This window comes from Triturus cristatus, chromosome 1_1, assembly GCF_964204655.1.
Source record: "Triturus cristatus chromosome 1_1, aTriCri1.1, whole genome shotgun sequence".
Classification (NCBI taxonomy): domain Eukaryota; kingdom Metazoa; phylum Chordata; class Amphibia; order Caudata; family Salamandridae; genus Triturus; species Triturus cristatus.
In genome coordinates, this window is record NC_140579.1 from 549,056,997 (window position 1) to 549,077,567 (window position 20,571).

The 20,571-nt window shown below is 50.1% G+C and overlaps 1 protein-coding gene across 1 annotated transcript in view; it reads right to left on the reverse strand.

Annotated features, from left to right (window-relative positions):
- LOC146870586 (copine-8-like) overlaps nucleotides 1-20,571 on the reverse strand; it is a 1,950,277-nt gene that overhangs the window by 1,849,136 nt on the left and 80,570 nt on the right. The window contains exon 2 of the mRNA XM_085643269.1: nucleotides 12,998-13,015. Coding sequence (XP_085499395.1) covers nucleotides 12,998-13,015 — 18 coding nt within the window. The remainder of the gene's footprint in view (nucleotides 1-12,997; nucleotides 13,016-20,571) is intronic.

Genomic DNA, 20,571 nt, shown 5'->3' on the forward strand with positions numbered 1-20,571 from the left:
GAGGTCTTCCACTTATACAATAAACATAGCTTGTAGCACGGGGAGGGTGGTAAAGTGCTATAAGGCTTCATCCACTGTCAGTATAATATGCTGTCCCTGTTCATATTATATGGAGTTGTAACTATGCTGATTATATTATTTTTATGCATTTCTTTGCTAATGTTAGCACGCGTACTGCTTTACAGAGCATGTTAGTTGAAATAAAAATTAAGCTATACAGTGTCTCTGGTTACTCACATTGTGAACAGGTATGAGTATCTAAGCGAAAGAGTGTCTTGTTCCCACGAATTCTGAGAGGCCCTTAGTCACATGTTCTAGGATATCCAATCATTGGTAGCTCCGCTGTAGTACGGAGAACGAATGCAATACTATAGCTAGCCGGATAGGGGTTCTGGGCACTGAGGCGTGTTTTTGGTACACCACAATACACCGAAGTCCTGGTTTCCTGTGCATAGTTCTGTGTATGTGCAGTCTACCCGCAACATATTGTTTTAGGAAAGTGTACTGCTGAAAAGTAAGGATACGAGGAGGCCTTGCTAGCACGTGATAGCACCTACTACTAGGTGCTAGTACTAGGCACCAATGGTTTATTTGCAATAAATAAATATATAAACAATAAGTGCAGGGGAGCAAAAAGTTTCTTAGCACATCACCAACCACTTTTGCCACTGGCTCAGCTGCTCCCTGCCTGGTCACTTGTCAAAGGTGGAATGTAGTTGGAGAAGCCAGCAAACCCATCTACCTCAGGAAAAAAACATGAAAAAGCAGGACTAGACTGTACATTTCTCAGTACAATTTTGATGCGCTCAGCGCTCCCTCACTTCCGCCACCCCAGGGCACTTCCGCTCTATTCCGACGGTCTAGTTGCTCGGGGACGGTCAGCTGCTGCACAGCAGGGCTGATTGATGGGTGGGAGGAGCTGACAGCTTATCTTCGGAGCTGGAGCAAGCGCGCAGCAGGCGTACCTAAGGCAAGCCTGTCTGCGCCCGTCTGCGACCGACTGGGACCAGGGGCCAGTCCCCCTGGTCCCCGCTACTCGTATGCCTTGGAATTACTCCGGACCTTAGTTCAAGGAGCGGTGCTACTCAAGAATAATGTAGCTATTTCACTCAGGGCAGGAGGTCTACTTAGGGCACAAATGGTAGTAGGCAGAACAGGCCCCATACCTCACCCAGCTAGGACGTCCTGGCCTAACGACCCAGAGGGACTACGGGTGGCTACCCTTAACACCCGCTCCTTGCAGAAACACAATCTCGAGGTTTTCTCACTCCTCCAAGATGACCCCTTGGACATACTTGGAGTTACAGAAACCTGGCTTGAGGAGTCCTCAGCACCGGACGTAGTAGCAGCCATGCCCCCAAATGATGCTGCCCTTTGCTATAATAGACCAAGTGGCACTAGAGGGGGTGGAGTCGCAATCCTGTACAATAAACAGCTACAGTCAGAGACCCTATGTGCTGAAAGCATCGAGGGGGTAGATGTGTTGAGGGCTAAGTTCTGCTCCCAGACCACCTGTTTAATTGTCCTGATAGTTTATCGCCCTCTGCGAACGTCACCCAAATTTGTTGAGCTCTTCACCGAATTGATCAATGATATCCGATCACGGTATCAATATATCCTGGTAATGGGGGACTTTAACTTCCACTGGGATCAAACACCCAAAGATAACCAGGCCAAACAGTTGGAAGAGGCACTAGGCTCCCTGGAACTGAGGCAATTGGTGAATGCACCTACTCACGAAAAAGGCCATATCCTTGATTTGGTCTGGACTTTCCATCCACTAACCAGTCCAATAGAAATCAGTCCCTGCGCCTGGTCCGATCCCCATTTAATTAGAGGCCTGTTTCCATCCATAAGACAAGCAGTCCGTCCCCACCCGGAGTGGAGAGTGCTGAGGGGATGGAAAAGAATTAGAGCAGACGACCTGATTAACACTCTACATAAATCAGCCCCCACACGTCCAACACAGGGAAATGCTGACCTTGACCGAGAAAGCGCCGCCCTTCCCACGAGGCCGAAGAACGCCATCGGCATAGTAGCCCCCATGCGCAGGGAAAGAGTAGGGGACAAAGGCAAAGGGGCTCCCTGATTCAACGAGGCCCTAAGAAACAAGAAACAAGCCTTACGCCAGTGTGAGAGAGCCTGGCGAAAAGCCTATGACCCAGGTGTCTGGCTAGAATATAAAGCAATGTTGGCAGTTTACAAGAAAGCGATTTTAACAAGGAAAGCAGAATTTTATGAAACTAGGATCCCAAATGCGGACAATACACAAAAAGAAGCCTTCGGATTCTAAAAGAGCTGTGACAGGAACAGAAGCCCCCTTCTGCCCTGTAGACTGTAACAAATTCCAGTCCTTCTTTTCAAGAAAAGTGAAAGACCTATTGACGGAGATCCACCTTACTCCCACTGACCATTGTCCCTTAGCATCAGAACCCCTGCCCCCCACATATAATAAACCTCTCACCATCTTCCCCTTGCTCACTCATGATTCCCTGTCTCCCTTAATGGGTCGGGTCAAGTCAGGATCACCTGCGGACCCCAGCCCCCCGAGGATCTTCAATTTGGCACTACCAGGGATTGAAAGCGAGGTCCTCATGCTACTAAATCAATCTCTCGAATATGGCCATGTTCCTACCGATTTTAAGGAAGCACGAGTCATCCCACTCCTGAAAAAACCAGGGGCAGACGTGAAGAACCTAAGAAATTTTAGGCCAATCTCCCAACATTCCTGGCGAAAGTGCTGGAACAGCACGTGCTGAAATCCCTGACACACCACATAGAAGCAAACCATCTCCTGCAAACCAACCAGGCTGGTTTTATGGCCCATCAAGGCACGGAAATGGTTATGCTGGCAGTGCTGGATGAACTCAGGTTAAGGCTGATAAGAAAAAAACATGTGCCCTGGTATTGCGAGACCTATCCACGGCATTTGACACGGTCAACCATGACCAACGTCTGTCGCTGATCTCGGAGTTAGGCATCCAGGGTACGGCCCTCAAATGGCTCACGTCCTTCTTCAATGGCCGATCACAGAGAGTACAGCTGGCTGACCATGTGTCTGACTCCGACAAACTCTCGTGCGGGGTGACACAGTGCTCGCGTTGTCCCCCCTCCTATTTAACGCCTACCTCCAGCCCCTGAAAGCCGCTCTGAATCTCATGGAGTGTCAGATTTATAATTACGTTGACGACACCCAAATTATTATCCAGAGAGACAATTCCCCAGCTGCACACTTACGAATGCAAAACATTTTAAAATACATAACTGGATGACGGCCAATTCCCTCAAAATCAATCCTGATAAGACCGAGGTATTGGCCATCACCATGGACTCTAACCCCTGGAGCGACCTCTTTTGGCCACAAGAGCTGGGTGCAAATCCCGAACCAGACCAGGCCGTAAAAAGCCTGGGCATCAAAATCGATGCCAAGCTGTCTAGGACCCAGCAGGTATCTTCCGTAGTAGGAACATGTGTTGGCCTGCTTAGACAGTTACGGAAACTTGTCCCCCTTCTCTCTTTTGCAAGACTCAGAACGGCAGTATCAGCCATGATAGTGTCATGACTGGACTACGGGAACTCCCTGTACATCGGCCTCCCAGAAAAGCTGCTTACCAGATTACAGGTCATTATGAATGATGCTGCCAGACTGATTTTTAGACTGCCTAGGAGGGCCCACGCTACCCCCATCTTGCGCCAGCTATACTGGCTCCAGATCAGGCAGAGAACCAGGTTTAAGGGCCTTTGCATCGCGCACAAAGCCATTTATAGCCAAGCCTCATCGTACATTAAAGATCCCTTAGCAACCTACACTCCTAGCAGGTCACTACGGTCTTCGGATGCCGGCCTGTTGGCCTGCCCTCGCTTTAGCATGACCTCTAAAGGAGGCAGAGCCTTCTCAACGTCAGTCCCTGTACAGTGGAACAAGCTGCCGGAGAATCTGTGTAAGGAACATGCCCTCCTCCCTTTAGGAAGAAGTTAAAAACACTCCTCTTTGTGGAAGCTTGGGGCACAACCTAATCACCTACATCCCCTTCACATGCCAGGGTAGGGCTCTCTCTCACAGAGCTTAGAGACCTGACGGTGATTATGCGCTCTACAAATGACAATTATAAAGCAGTGAGTTCTGAATAGGTCATCCATGGAATATAACAGTACTTTCAAGGCGGGTCGGGGGATCAAGAGTCAGAAGAGACAACTTCTCTTTTGTTGCATCTCTGAACACCTAGAGCTGCAGACTGAAAGCCCCAACCCACCGACCTTTCAAAAGCTAAGCCTGTAGTGAAATCTACAGCCAACCCCAAAGACCAGTCAGCGAGCAACAGTTCATGCAAATCAGGTGAATCCACCCTGCCCAGCAATGGGAGGGAAAAAACATGGCTCTGAAAACCTGTTTACGTCATTTGGCGTTCAAATCTCACATGACAACACACACACCACCTTTTCACTCCCTAACAAGCAACGTTAGTACTGAGCTCGATGAGCCGCGGGTTGGGTTGAGCTCAGAGAGGTTTTCTAAGTCCTACTACTGCCTCAACACCTTAGACTGGTCCCATCTCTTGCTCAGAGATGCTCAGGATGTTTTGGGATTGGAAAGGAGAAGCTGCTTCCAGCAAAGGACAGGTAGGGAAGGACGAAGAGGAAGAGGGCATGATCACAAATGATCCTTGATATTCACCAGTGACGTTCGGGGTCACATGGAGAAGTTCATAGGTGACAGAAAGAGCTATGAGCTGATAGGAGAAATCAGGGCTGGCTCTAGGGCGGTGTGACCGGTGCCACCGCACCGGGTGCTGGCTTCCTGGGGGCGCCGTGTTTGCAAGTTTATTATGTTTTTGAAACACCTGCTGCAGCGTTTCTTTCCTCCGGCAATTACCAGGCCTCACAAAAATGTCAAGCTAACTCGTGTGATTAATTATCTTCCTAGAGAGAGATCAGCATTTTGTATACTTGAGGTTTTGACTTATGTGAAGTTAGTGCTGAGGGTTAATTTGCCTGCTACAAAGAACGTGTACCAAGTAGATCACAGAGTGCATACAATGTAAATAGATCAGCAGATTACTTGCAATTTATAACTTAAAGTCCTAATATTCAACAGTGAGCTATTAACTTTCATCACAGAACTGCGTACACACTGCAAAGTATACATTAGAACATTGATTAATGTTGTATAAAGGGTTAATTTGGCTAGAAATCGATTCTTATTATTAAAGAAAACTCCCAACTATGCTGTTTTTTTTCCGACTCTGAGTTTGTGCTTCTCCACACCAAGCACTCTTAAACTATATTGCCTACCAGTATGGATGACATGTGACTCCTACACTTTTAGTCCTTTGGCTTTTGTAACCTTTCCTATACACTGATTTACACATGTATGATTGATTGTCTCTGTGTAATGTGTGTGTGAGATGCAAAGTGCTCGGACACCCTACACTGGTATGAGTGGCGCTATATAACTAATTCAATGCATCTGAGAGAGTGTGGTTATGGAGACTTGGTCACTGTTAAAGGGTGCTAGTGAGAGAATCCATGATGGAGGTGGTCATTGGGGGGGCACCAACAAACATTGTCGCACAGGGTGCAGCCAGCGCTCCGGCCCTGGGAGAAACAATTACCTGTAGTGAGGTTTGAAGCCTCCTGCTAACTGGTGTGGAACACAAGGTCCAGAAAAAGAAGTTAACATGACAGGTCAGGCTATCATGGCTGCTACACCTCTATAGGCTATTGCAAAGCCCTCGGATTAACGGGAATGGGTTATAAGTTATTTAAACCACCAAGATCACCAGCATGCACATTAAAATATTTAAAATGATAGGAAGACATAATGTATGGGCCATACTGAGGTTAAAAGGGGACGCTACCCAGCTGTAGGAAATTGGGTTACAGGTTGAGAAGTGTGAACTCCTACCATTGCATATAAGCACACGGGATGTCAGCTCAAGGGTCTGGATATTACATCTAAGTAGAAATTTCCACGAGTAGAGCCGGTAGACACTACACTCCCTGAGACACAGACAACAAGCATTAAAAATGCAATAGGTCTCGCCTTTCATTAAGTTAAAGCCATTTGCTTTGCTATACAATACCATTAGCAAAGCAAATGGCTTTAACTTAATCAAAGGCGAGACCCATTGCATTTTCAATGCTTGTTTCTTGCATGAGAGAGAGTCTATTAAGTGTGATGGAACAAAGGCATGATGAACATAATGATCAACAAAGCTAAAAGGAAGATAAAAACCTCAGAAGTGAAACCCACATTGGTTCTTTTTGATTCTGATGAAAGGAGCTAAGACCAAACAGAAGGGATTATGGTGAGATGACAAAACAGAGATAAATCATTGCTGAGGAATAATACTCACCTCTGTCACTTTAATAAAGTCTGACATTTCTGAAACTATCAGTTAGGAAAACCTACAATTGATGGGAAGCCTGGAGGCTCCTAATATGTTTGTTTAAAGTTTATGAACAACAGTCACAGAAGCAGGGGCGCTAGAGGGCGCACGGCAAGATGGCTGCGCTGTAGTGCAGCTCCGCCGGCCGACTTGCTCATCCGACAATTATCCTGCTCCCTAAACGCCATCCGTGCTTAATGACCGGAGGCATTTGATGCAGGACTGCGGGGCGGCTGAATGAGGCGTTTTTCTGTGGACAACAGCCCAAATAATTTGAATTGCAGGCCGTTGGGAACGCGGACTGGAGAACAACATGGCGGCCAGGCTAGACGACTAGCGGTTGTCAGAGGCTTGGGGGCTGCCCGCGAATCTGCGTCTGCATTGAGAGGCTTCGCTGGACACTGTGCTGCATGCAGGTTACGTTGTGTGGCTCCGCTTGCTCACTGAAGCCTGTGCGGAGTGGACTGGGGCTGACTCTGGGCGTGCGGCGTAGACCTGAGGCGAGGACTGGCTGTCCGCCCCTGGCAAGTGCCGTAAGAGGCCGGAGAGGCCCTGCAAGTCTGCTGTGTGGCTCCCGGGTGATACGAATGGGCTGATCTGCGGATGGAAGCGTGGGCGACTCCCAACTCTGCAGAACCTTTATCATCAGAAGCCACAAGCCCTTGCTGGAAACACACGGCGGGGTGGGCCTGGGATGGTTGCTCATCAACGAGAGGCCGGCATTCGTATACTGCAGACGGGAGGCATGGAGCTTATGTAGTGCACTGCATACCATTGCTGCACCTGCTCCCTGCTGTAGGTTTGAATTATCACTGGAGGGTGTTGCAGATCGTCTGTGCTGGCTCTCTGGGCGGCGAGTTCAACATTGTAGGCCCCCCGCGCAGTTTCTGGGGCGCGGTAGCACGGTGCTGAGAGGACTATAATGAGGTAGGCCAGAATTGACTTGTGCAGCAAGATCTGGCAGCTGCTGACCAATTGCCATACTGTGCAGTGTGACGGTGTGAGGTGTGTTCTCCTCCCTCCCAGCACTGATTCAGCGACCACACTGGTCCATAGTGCCTCACATGTCGAACGCCGTGCATGCAGGTGAAGTCTAGATATAGCAGCGTGTGCATGCAGTGGCCAACAGGGAGAGAAGGTGTTGGCGGGTAGCTGGCCCAATTGACATGCGCTGTTCAAGAAGCGCTGAACACGGTTGCGCTGCATGGAGAAACTCATCATGGGCAAACCAGACAAAAAACCCCCGCGCCTCACTTTTGAACTGCGGAAGCCCGGCAGGCCACAGCAAAGAGCCACCTCTGACTCTGAATTAGACGCACTCTCAGAATCTCCATCCTCACTGGAAGTAACGCTGATTGCAATACAAACAAGTCTGCAATCCATAGATGGTAAATTTGAGGCCTTCAGTGGCCATATGGACCACATGTCCGCAAAACTTGACAGACATGCCACCAGACTGGGAGAAGCTGAAAAACGCATTTCAGATGCGGAGGACGGCTTGCAGCATGTGACCTCCAAGTCACTAGATATGGAGAAAGTGCACGCTGTTATCCAGGCCAAAAATGAAGACTTGGAAGCCAAGTCCTGGCGCAATAATCTCCGACTCACGGGCTTGCCGGAGTCGACCAATGTTGGCAGGTTGGAGACCTATGTCGAGAACATGCTGCAAGAGATCTTCGGAGCTGAAAGTCTATCTCAACTGCTCATAATGGAGAAAGCCCATCGCTCGCTGGCAGCTCGGCCTCCCCCGAGGGCACCTCCCAGGCAGATTATTGTCCGCTTGCTAAATTATAGAGACCGTGATTCAGTGCTGCGCATATCTCGTCAGAAAGGCACCATAAGCATTTTATCCTGATTTCACATGTGCGGTCCAGGCAGCGCGGAAGGAATACCAGCAAGTGAAAAAAATATTAATGGCAGAAAATGTGCAATATGCTATGTTGTATCCGGCCTGGCTACGTATTGGATGGGACGACATGGCCAAGATTTTCACCAATCCCAAACAGGCCATGGAGTACGTAAAAACCATCCGGCGTAAGAAGCAAACCATTCCTGATGCATCGGACGATGAGGGTTAAATCCAGCTGAACACTGTTGGGAGGCGTTTTCAATGAATGTTACAACTACACTGGATGTGCTTGACAGCTTTAATAATTGTTCGGACATCACGTTTGTATGGGCGGGCCCTCCCTGCCGAGACGTGCAACTGTACCTGTACTCTTTATCACACTGTATGCCCTCCAGGTTGTGAGTATTGTAAACTGACACGCTGTAATGTTTCAATGTTTCAATGTTTCATTGATCTGAGGTGTATGGCGTTTTGGGAGCTTATCTCAAATTGTTCGGCCACCTCCCTTTCCAACTAGGGAGTTTTTTGTGCTCTAGCGTTCCCCAGTGGGTGCACTATCTTCACGTTTCACACTCTGGGTCTTCCGTTTGGTTCACGAGATGGCTTTGGCAAGTTGCGTATGCTAAAGTTGGTGGGGCGGCGGAGGCAAATTTGGTTACTGGGTTTGTTGCATGTGGCTGGCTGGACACTACGACTACTGTTAAAATGTACCTGTTTGTCCCTGCAAATGAGGGAACTATGTATATCATTGACCAGTATACACAATGTCTCTGGGCAAGGACAAGTTCACTTGCCTAACGTGCAATATCCGAGGGTTGAACTCCCCCCAAAAAATCAGATAAGTGTTTGCCTATCTATACAGCCATGAGGTTCAGACCGCTCTTCTCCAAGAGACACACCTGACCAAACAAACGGAAGCCAAGGTTGCTCTCAAGTGGGCAGGGTATCGACTAGCTTCTTCATATTCCTCTTATGCGCGAGGGGTCATTACGCTCATAAAGAGGGGTCTTGCATTCACTGCGATCAAAACGTACACAGATGAAGAGGGGTGCTACGCTATTGTGCATGGCAAGCTGGGTATTTCGCTTTTAACTATTGTCAATGTGTATGGGCCCAATACGGATGAGCCTGGACTGTTTGCAGGTATTATTAAGGTACTGCGTGAGTGGCCCGAGGCCCATATTCTGTGGGGTGGCGACTTCAACATGCATTTAGACCCTAGCAAGGACAAATCCAGTGAACAGGGCGGGCGCACACCTAAAACTGCTCAGTGCATCAAGGATGGAATGGTCAAACTGGGTCTAGTAGATACGTGGCGGCTCCATTGTAGTGATAAACTAGAAGGTAAACACGCCTCTGTTGTGCATGGTAGTTGGTCCCGTTTGGATTATTGGCTATTAAGTGAAGGGGCGAGTGCCTGGGTATCTGATAAAATTGCTCTTCCTCGAACTTTATCTGATCACAATCCAGTCAAGCTCACCCTACATATCCCAACGACTATCCCGCGCCAGTTCACATGGAGATTCCACTCTGAAGCTTTGCTAGATCCTGTATATGCTACCACGATCAGGGAAGCCAGAATCCATTATTTTGACTCAAATATGGGATCTGTGGACAGCGCTGCGACCCTACGGGAGGTCTTTAAGGTTACTATTAGGGGCACTTGCATATGCACAACGGCAGGCATTCTCAAGGATATCAGGGGTAAATCACTAGAGTTGAGAAAGCATTGACAGAGCTTGAGAGAGAATATGAGCTGCTTCCATTTGCAAACAGACTGTCTCGAATTAAAGATCTCATATTAGAACACAACGAGCTGGCATCGACAGAGATTCGCAACTTGTCCAAGAGACATGTGGCTCGGGCACCCGGAGAGGGTCGCAGACCAGGCCATAATCTAATGTCTAAGTTTAAATATCGCGCTGAACACCACGCCATAACAAAAATCACAGATGCTAAAGGAAAGACCACTATACACCACAGGCCGAAGTCGAACAGTTTTGATCTTGTTGTGCCCAGATGTACACATCACAAGGGAGGGCCCTCCAGCGTTAGCAGAGTACCTGACAGATATAGCATGTGCGTGGTTAGCTAAAGGACACCAAGATTATTTGAGCCAGCTGATCAAAGCCTCTGATATTCAAGAGGCAATTTGTGCCTTACCAAACAAGAAAGCACCGGGGCCGGACGGCCTCATTGCAGAACTTTATATAGAATCCGCAGAACTACTGGTACCTTATCTACTAGAAATGTATGGAGAGGCACACGAATCGGGTAGGCTTCTACCAACGGCAAGACAGGCCATGATAATCACTCTTTTAAAAAAAAGATAAGACACCTTCTCAGTGCGAGCCATACCGACCTTTATCACTTATTAACTTGGAAGCAAAAATATTAGCAAAAATTCTAGCCACCAGGCTTCAACCTTTAATGCCGAAATTGGTCCTGCTGTGTGAGATGGACTAAGCCACGCCCTATTTACAACACTAAGTTAGCATAACCGAGATCATAGTTAACAAGCAAGCTTGTTGTTTCTGCTGCGCTGCACACGACACTGTTGTTATGTGTTATTCATTTTGTAAAATGCTGACTCGTCTTTGCCCTACAGAATAACAAACGGTTGTTATACATTCTTAACCGTGAAATGTGCCCTTGGTCTGTACATCATGCAAAGAACGCGTCTGGGTCACTAGAAGGTACAGAGTGTTGTGTTTAGATTGATCGTCGACACTTGTTAGACATATCATGCATATAGCTGCCAATGTTTGAAGGACGAGCGTCTTTAATATTGCAGAACAGTTTGGTTTTACATTCATTCGAACAAGAAGAGCTGATGCATGCTGTGAGAGCTGATCCTTTGATGTGATTCTAATAAGCTGATCTATACGGTATGGGGTCCCCCCTGTTAGCCTAAGAGACCTTCTAATTGGTCTAATAATAATAATTTATTAGATTATAGTGAAAGGAGTGTGGCCGTATACCACTGTCATTAATAGTATGATTGCTCCTTTCATTCTTTATGGTATTGTAATAATGCTGATGATTCTGATCTGTATCGTTAGTCTGCTAGTGTTAGCCAAAGTACTGCATCTTAGGACGCGAGGTTTATAAAATAAATTCTTTAAACTTTACCGTGTCTGTATTATTCAGTTGTGGACTAATAAATAAGTACGAACAGGTATTTCAGATTCCCACCACTCCTGAGAAATATCTAAGTCGCTTGTTCTGGTTTGTCTATACATTGGGACCACCTAACTAGATCTAGGTTAACGAATGAGATACTAAGCTAGTCGGATAAGGGGTTCTGGGTTCTGAGGAGGATTTTCTGGTACACCACAATTCTCTGAGGTCCTGGTCTCCTGCGCATAGTTCTGTGCAAAAGCAGAATCCCTGCAACATGGCGCACCTAACGTTTGGTCTTAACGTCTGAGACGCTTTAGTAGTGCTGATTTTAGTCCACAACAACCCTCGCTCTCGTTTCCGGAAAACTTGGGTGATGGTTTAACCTACCTAGGTTTAGACTAAAGGTTCTATCAAGCTTGAAAATTAAAAAGGTTATAATTTTTGAGCCCAAGTGCTACTGAGTAAATCGTTGTTATTCTTTTAGGAGTCCTTATGGACGTTAATATTCCCGCTCATAGTAGGGTCCCCCTGCGCGCTCATCTGAGGGCGTATGGGGTACCTGATGACGGGATGTCCGTAGTTTTTGTGGTCTGTGCTGATACCACCTACCCGTATGAGTTGTTTTACTCATGGGTGACCTTTGCGGCGGTGGATACAGACGATAATTTGTTCCACGAATATACAGCCTCGGCTGTACCTGCGGCTTATGCCCCATATCGGACTCTTGAAATTCCTATTACTGCCTGGCAGCAAACAATTTGGTTTAATGGCGCCCTCCCCCATGAGGTCGTACCGGCGAGAATGGGCCCGTTATCAATTGCGGGAGCTACATGGCCGGTACTGGCCGGATATACTCCACACCCACGCTACCTGACGGTGGGAGTGGGTGATTTGCGAACACTACACACTGCCCTGATTACGGTCCATAGGGCTTTAGTGCAGTATGTGTCACGCACAGTTCAGGTGGGAACACCTGCGGTTGCTGGACACGGGGCGGATCACCATCATGCGGTGGTGATCAGCCCTGTTATGGTTAACGCGGTTGTCGGCAAGCGCCCCCTCAGTAAGGATGAATTTCCTTACTGGCTTGCAGAAAAATTTGATCAATTAGAAGCCGTGTTTCCAAACACTACACCTGTGGATAAACACAGGATACTCACCATTACTTTGCCCAAAGACCTGGTCCCTGAGCTTGTTGATTGTGACAATTGGGGCAAGATCTTTGCGGCGACATATTCGAAGTGCTACGGCACTCCGTCTATGGCTGTACTACCCTCCGTCATCAAGAAAGTTCAAGAAAGTCATGGTGCGGAGGCAGCTATTGAGTTGGGAATGAGGCTTGTCGACAGTTTCGATGTGGTTTGTTCCATGGTAATGGGCAACCTCAAAGGAGATGCCATGCAGTTCCAAGTTGGCAATATGCTGGAGCTTCTGGCTGATGAAGACAAGCCTCGGCAATTCACAAAAATTATTGCGAAAGCCTACAGGATGGTTGGACGTAGTGCCTTAGGTGTAAAACCCACCATCAAAATTCCAGATGTAGTACAACAAACTAAGGTGAGTTCGTCTACAAAAGACGAAAAGCTCAACTTTCCTAAACAAAGTTGGCGAGCCAAAAAACAAGAGAAGCAGCAACAGAAACAGGTTTCTCGTCCTGCCTCACCCGTACAGTCGTATAGTGAACGCACTTATGATTTGCGCGATCGTACTCGTATTAAGTCACCTGATAGGTTTCAGGTTTCTGAACAACGCTCTCCTCGTTCTTCACAGGAAACATCGACTTTGCACTCTGGTGGTGGAGAGCGTGGAAGAGGACGGGGCACTCAGGGTCGTGACCAGCCCCGCCAGACTGACGGTAAAGGCAAGCAGGAAGATGCTGCCAGACCACGTCCACCGTTTCAGAAAAAGAAAGTTGCTGCTATCTCAGCGAGATATGCCTCAGATGGTCAGGACACAGCTTCGGAACCTGACATGGGCACTAACGCTGCTAGACAGCGCGGCGGAAGTTACAGTAGTGCGGGAAGCATTGCGTCCATTTCTGGAGGCGACAGCAACTGACATTTATGTGACAGTCGAAACTGCTGATACTCGCGTAGCCCCCCCGGAAAGATTATTTGAAATAGTCCTTAATATTGAGGGTGACATACAACGCAAAATTAAAGCGGTTTTTTGGGATAATCTTACCACCACATATGATATTCTTTTGGCGGAGAAAGATTGGCCTCCGGCTTTCATTTTAGACGCCCCTAGGGGAGAGGAAGTTATACTTCCTTCCTTTGGGCACGCAGTGCCCACGGAGGAGTCTACTAGGTTGGCCGGGGAGTGGGCGCAGGTGCTTGCGCCTGCGTTATATCGTAATCAGGTTGGCTGGGACAAATGTTCTCCCAATCATGAGATTCCATTGCGATCCGATCCCCAGCCTCAACCCCAATATCCCATGCGTCGCGAGGCTAGACCTCACGTCGCGTCAATCCTTGAGCAATTGGAATATCAAGGAGTAATTGAGACATGTGTGTCACCCATGAATAATCCTTTATTCACTGTAACGAAGCCTGACGGATCGTACCGCCTAGTTTTGGATTACCAGCATTTAAACTCACATTGCCGGACGTGTGCGGTACAGAATACTCATAGTTCGGCTCTCGTAGATAGTCTTGTGAGAAAACGTTTCAAAACTACGCTCGACTTATCCAATGGCTTTTATTGCCATAATCTGTCCCCTCTTAGTTATGAGTGGACAGCATTTACCTCGGGTGGTAAACAAAAATTGTTCAAGAGGCTCCCGATGGGCTTGAACAGCCCTGGAGTTTTTGCCGCTCGCGTGGTCTCTCTCTTAGAGAGAGTAGACCCGGAAGCGTACTCGTAGGTCGACGACATCTATCTGACAGACGACGAATTACTTCCACACCTTGCTCGTGTGGATAACATAGTGACTATGTTTGCGGACTTCGGTTACAAGTTTAACTTTAAGAAGTCGCAAATTGCTGAATTTACAGTGCTGTTCTTGGGGTACGAACTCAATAATGAAGGTCGAGGCTTGGCATCGCAGTTTCTTGAGAAATGCGCAAACCTTCGTATCCCTACGACACTGAAAAAACTTCAATCTTTGCTGGGTTGTCTGAATTTCGGTCGATCCTACATTCCTGATTATGCCCAGCGTATCAAGACACTTTATGCCTTGATACAACCAACTTATACCAGATCTTGCTGGCTGCCAGAGCACTCGTTGGCATTATATACTTTGCAAACTGATCTTCTTACAGCTAAATATCTAAAAACTCGTGACAACCACACCAACCTGGTCATTAGAATTGTTCCAGGCGCGGAAGGTTTCACGTACTTAACGTTCAATGAGGGTGACACAGTCCCCATTGCTTACAAATCTCATCTGTACACTTCGGCTGAGCTGCGATTTTCCACTGTTGAAAAAGTCTTGACAGCAGTTCAGATGGCGATCCTGAAAGAAGGAGTAGTTTCTTTTCTGTAACTCCAGTTCTGTAGTAGGGGTATCTCTGTTATAGTCATAATCTAGTGAATAGTCCCGCCCATGTGCGCGGACCCCGGAGCAATAAAAAATAATCTCTAAAAGGTGACAAATCATGCAGACCTGCATACACCTTTAAGAGAGAATTTAATTTAAAGACAGATAATGCAGCCTATACCCACAGGCTACACTGTCCAGTACTTCAACTAGAATTCCACCAAAATCCACAAACAGCACTGCCTGTCCAGTTTTTCTCCCCATAGGAAAAAACCCTGCCTCTACCAGCAAAAGCCACTGGAATGATAGAGAGGAAGGAGTGGACAGACAAGCCCCATAGGCTGCCATTATGTGGCTTGGAACAGGATACTGTGCCTTTAAGAAAACTTTCCAGTTTTCCAGAACTTTCCCCAGTATCCCAGAATGCCCAGCAGGTCCCATTTACTTTCAGTTCTTTTTGAAGGCGTAGCACGCCAGACCTGTAGCATTCTCCATATGAATAAGTATCTCTCCACCGGGGAGGAGGGCGGGCGCTTATGACTATAACAGAGATACCCCTACTACAGAACTGGAGTTACAGAAAAGAAACTACTCCTTCTGTAGTAGGGGATCTCTGTGTATAGTCATAATCTAGTGAATAGAATGGCAAGCCCATCCCCACACAACAAAAGCGGTGGAGAACACATAAGACACAACCACTACTGTGCGAACAAATTTCGCAGCGAAGCCTGCCCAACCTGAGCGTCTGCCCTGGCATCCGAGTCCAGACAGAATTGCGCAGCAAAGGTATGGACCGACTTCCAAGTGGCCGCCTTACAGATTTCCGCAATCGGAACATTACGCAGCAAAGCCGTCGTGGCAGCTTTGCCCCTGGTGGAATGAGCCTTAGGTTTACCCCCTAAGGTCTTATTAGCCTTTTGATAACACAACTGTATGCAGGACACAATCCACCGAGAGATGGACTGCTTAGAGGTCGCAAGACCAGTCCTGACTGAGCCATAATTAACAAACAATTGGTCAGACCTACGAATATCCTTGGTCTTATCCAGATAAAATTTCAACACCCTACGGACATCCAGGGAATGGAGAGCCCTTTCCGCTGGTGAAGAGGGATTCTGAAAGAACGTAGGTAAAGTTATGGTCTGATTGACATGAAAGTCAGAGATAACCTTAGGAAGGAACTTAGGGTGAGTACGCATCACAACCTTAGCAGCATGAAACACAGTATAAGGTTCTTGACAACATAATGCCTGAAGTTCACTCACCCTGCGGGCCGATGTAATGGCCACTAGGAACGCCGCCTTCCAGGATAGGTGCTGCAATGAAGCCTTGTGAATAGGTTCAAAAGGCTCTCTCATCAGTCTGGACAGCACCACATTCAAGTCCCAAGAAGGCGAGGGAAGTCTGACAGGAGGGAACACCTTCTTCAAGCCTTCCAAAAAATCCTTGACCACAGGAATCTGAAAGAAGGACGTCTGTGAAGGGCACTTCCTGTAAGCAGTCAAAGCAGCCAGATGAACCTTAATGGAATGGAAATTAAGGCCAGACTGCGCCAGATGCAAAAGGTATGGAAGGATGACATCTTCCTTACATGTTGTCGGATCAAAGTTCTTGGACTTACACCAGATACAGAACCTCTTCCACTTGTAAGCATAGGATGTCCTAGTGGAAGGTCGCTTAGACTCCTTCAGAATGTCCATACAATCGTCTGGCAGATTCAGATGACCGTATTGCACTATTTCAGGAGCCATGCCGCCAAACTCAAAGACGAGAGGTTGGGGTGCACCATCCGCCCCCCGAACTTCGTGAGAAGGTCCGGCCTGCACGGCAACCGCATGTGAGGAAGGAGAGACCGGTGAAGAAGGTCCGTGAACCACCACTGCCTGGGCCACTCCGGGGCGATCAGGATCATCCGCGCCCTGGACTGGGACAGCTTGATGAGCACCGCCGGAATCAGGGGAATGGGTGGAAAAGCGTACAGAAAGCTGTTCGACCAATCGATCCATAGCGCATTCCCCAGCGTCCCCCGCTGGTAGTACCTGGATGCGAAGTCTCGGCATTTGCTGTTTTCGGCGGTGGCGAACAGATCTACGTCTGGAGTCCCCCACCTTGCGAAGACTTCTCCTAGTACTTCGTCGTTTATGACCCATTCGTGGTTTTCCTGAATCAGCCTGCTCAAGGCGTCTGCCTGAGCATTCTGCACCCCTGGCAGATGTGTGGCCGTGATCGTCAATCCTCGGGCCAGCAGCCAGCGCCAGATCGCCTGCGCCTCCTGCGACAGAGTGCGCGATCTCGACCCCCCCTGCTTGTTGAGGTAATACATCGTGGTTGTATTGTCCGTCTGTATCAGCAGCGTGTTGGTCTGGAAGGACGGAAGGAAAGCCTTCAGTGCCAGGAAGACAGCTCTGAGTTCCAGGAAATTGATGTGGTACGTCGATTCCAAAGGAGACCACTTCCCCTGAATCTGCAGGTCCCCGGAATGCGCACCCCAGCCCTGGAGAGAAGCATCCGTCACCACATTCGTCGTGGGAATGTCCTTGTGGAAGGGAACCCCCTTGAGGAGGTTTTCCGCCGAACACCACCACTTCAGAGACTGACGAGCATGTAGAGACAGTCTGATCTTGTCGTCCCAAGAGCCTGTCTTCTGATCCCACTGATCCTCCAAGCACTCCTGCAGTGGTCGCATCTGTAGACGTGCGTGCGGAGTGAGGAAGATACAGGAGGCCATCGATCCCAGCAGAGACGACACCTTCCTCACAGTCGTCGATGGAGCAGTCCTGAGGTCCTGAGCCTTCCGAAGGAGTGATAACCGTCTCTCCTCCGAAGGAGACACGCTTGCTGACCGCGTATCTATGGAGGCCCCCAGGTACTGTATGCACTGTACCGGAGAAGGGACCGATTTGGACATGTTGACGTGTAACCCCAGCTTGTTCAAGAGCTCGCACGTCCAACGGAAGTGTTCTTGCGCTTCCTCGAAGGATGACGCCTTGATCAGCCAATCGTCCAGATACGGGTAGACAAACACCTTGTTCCTCCGCAGGTGTGCCGCCACCACCGCCATGCACTTCGAAAAAGTCCTGGGAGCAGACTTTAGCCCGAATGGCAGTACTGTGTATTGATAGTGATTGGCGCCGACTTGGAATCGCAGGAACTTCCTGTGCTTCTGTGCTATGGGCACATGGAAGTACGCATCCTGTAGATCTATGGCACAGAGCCAGTCTCCCCGTTGCAGCTGAGGGTAAATCTGGTGCAACGATAGCATGCGAAACTTTTCTCTGCGAATCCACTTGTTTGCTTGTCGCAAATCCAGAATGGGCCTGAACTCGTTCTTGTCCTTCTTGCGAACGAGGAAGAACCGAGAGTACAGACCTCTTCCCCTTTGAGACAAAGGTACTTCTTCTACCGCCTTTTTTCTCAACAAGATGTCTGCCTCCGCCTGGAGCTCCCTCAGCTGGAAGCGAGAGCTGACCGGCGGAATCGCTGGAGGCGGGCTGATGAACCGAAGACTGTATCCATTGCAAACAATATTCAGCACCCACTTGTCCTGAGTAATTTTTCTCCACTCTGCCGGAAAAAATCGAATGCTTCCCCCCACTGGAGTGGGTAACGGTTGAGGGGGAAGTAACAGCTCAGGGCCGAGACCCGGCCGGGCCCTTGTTTGTGGTAGTAGCCTGCTGGCCACCTCTGCCCCTCTGGCGCTTCTGGAAGGGCTTGCGGAACTGCTGCTGTTGTGGCTGCTGCTGTCCCGAGCCCTGCCCACGCCCTCGGCCCGACGACCCGAACCTCCTCTGGAACGGTCGTTTCTTTTTCTCGGCCTTCTCTAACCCGACGGCCGTCAGGGTTTCCGCTTCAGCCTTCATGCGGGCCATTTCATCGTCCGCATGCTTCCCGAACAGGGTCTCCCCCGAGAAGGGCAAGTTGGCCACTCTCTGCTGCGCCTCCGGCTTAAGGGACGTCAGGCGCAACCAGGAATGCCGCCGCTGGTGGACGCCATGACAGTAGGCGTGGGCGGCCAATAGCGATATATCCGCTGCTGCGCTGATCGTTTGGTTAGAAACCAGCATGCCTTCGCGCACCGTCTCCAAGAAGTCCTCCTTCTTGTCTCGTGGCAGGAGGTCCGCATATTGCTGCAGGGATTCCCACAGAGCCCAGTCGTAACGGCCCAACAACGCCCCTGCACTCGCCGCCTTCATCGTGGTGGCAGCGGTACCACACACCTTCCTGCCCGCAGAGTCCAGCCAGCGGCTTTCCTTGTCCGGTGGCACCGTGGAGGCCGGGGCGGTCGCATGTTGTTTTCTCGCCGCCGTCACGATAACCGAATCCGGTTTCGGGTCCCCTCTCAAGAATGACGGATCCGACTCCGGGGCCCTATATTTCTTCATGAGCCTGGACGGAGCGGCCTTCGCTGTTGCGGGAGTGAGGAACAGTTCCAAAGCTGGTTCCACCAGTCCAGGCATGAGAGGCAGGAGGGGGCGAGACAAGTGTCTTTTATGAAGCGTCTCAAATATCACGGACGTCGTGGGTGTTGGAACCGTCACCGTGATATTCAGCTTCGCAGCCCCTCGTAACAGCACCTCCTGGAACAAGACCAAGTCGTCCACCGGCGACACCCTAGTCCCCGGGGAGTCCGACAGCGTCGGGGAAAGGTCCCTGTCCGAGGAGCGCGACCTGGACCTATACCTTCTGCGGCGTCGTCTAGAGTCTGACGAGGATCGCCCTCGGCTCCGCGATCGTCGCCTCCTGTGAGAGCGGGAGCGCGACCTCTTCGGCTTAGGCCTGTCCGCCGGTCTCGCTGGTCCAGGCGACCGTGGTCGTCGTGGCTTCGGGGTCCCTTGCGGCGGAGTCGGGTACCGTGGAAGGGAAACCGACCTCGGGGGGACCGGCGGCGGCACCGCAGGAGTGCTTGGCAGCAACAGAGGCCGGGGTGGCGGAGACAGAGTCCGCGGCCGCGGAGGAGGCGGTGGAGGAAGTGGAGACGGTGGTGGAGGAGGTGGCGGTGGTGGTGGTGGTGGCGGTGGAGGCGGCGGTGGCAGAGGTGGGAGAGGAGGAGGAGGCGACGGAGACCTCCGAGGCGGGGTATACACCACTGAGTACACCGATCCCGGCGACTCCCTCTTCCTCGACGTCGACGTGTGCCTCGACGTCGACCTGCGCCTCGACGGCGATCTTCTCGGCGTCGATCTCCGCCTCGACGGCGACCTCCGCCTCGACGGCGACCTCCGCCTCGACGGCGACCTTCGCCTCGACGGCGACCTTCGCCTCGACGGCGGCCTTCGCCTCGACGGCGACCTTCGCCTCGACGGCGATCTTCGCCTCGACGGCGATCTTCGCCTCGACGGCGATCTTCACCTCGACGGCGACCTTCGCCTCGACGGCGATCTTCGTCTCGACGGCGATCTTCGCCTCGACGGCGATCTTCGCTTTCTCGACGTCGATCTCCTTCTCTTCATCGACGGCGAGTTGCGATCCCTCGACGCCGAACGCCGACGCCGGGTCTTCTCTCGACGTCGACCGCTGGACGCAGTCGAAGACGGCGTCGTCGCCGACGACGCCGATGTAGTCGACGGCGGCCTATTCAGGTCCCTCGACGCCGATCGTCGACGCCGTTTCTCCCCAGAGCCCTGGGGAGACGGCGAACAGACGGTGGTCATCCTCCTCGACGTCGCCGTCGACGCCCTCGACGTCGACGGGGAGCGGGAGCGTTTACTGGTCTTCCTGCCCCTGGGGAG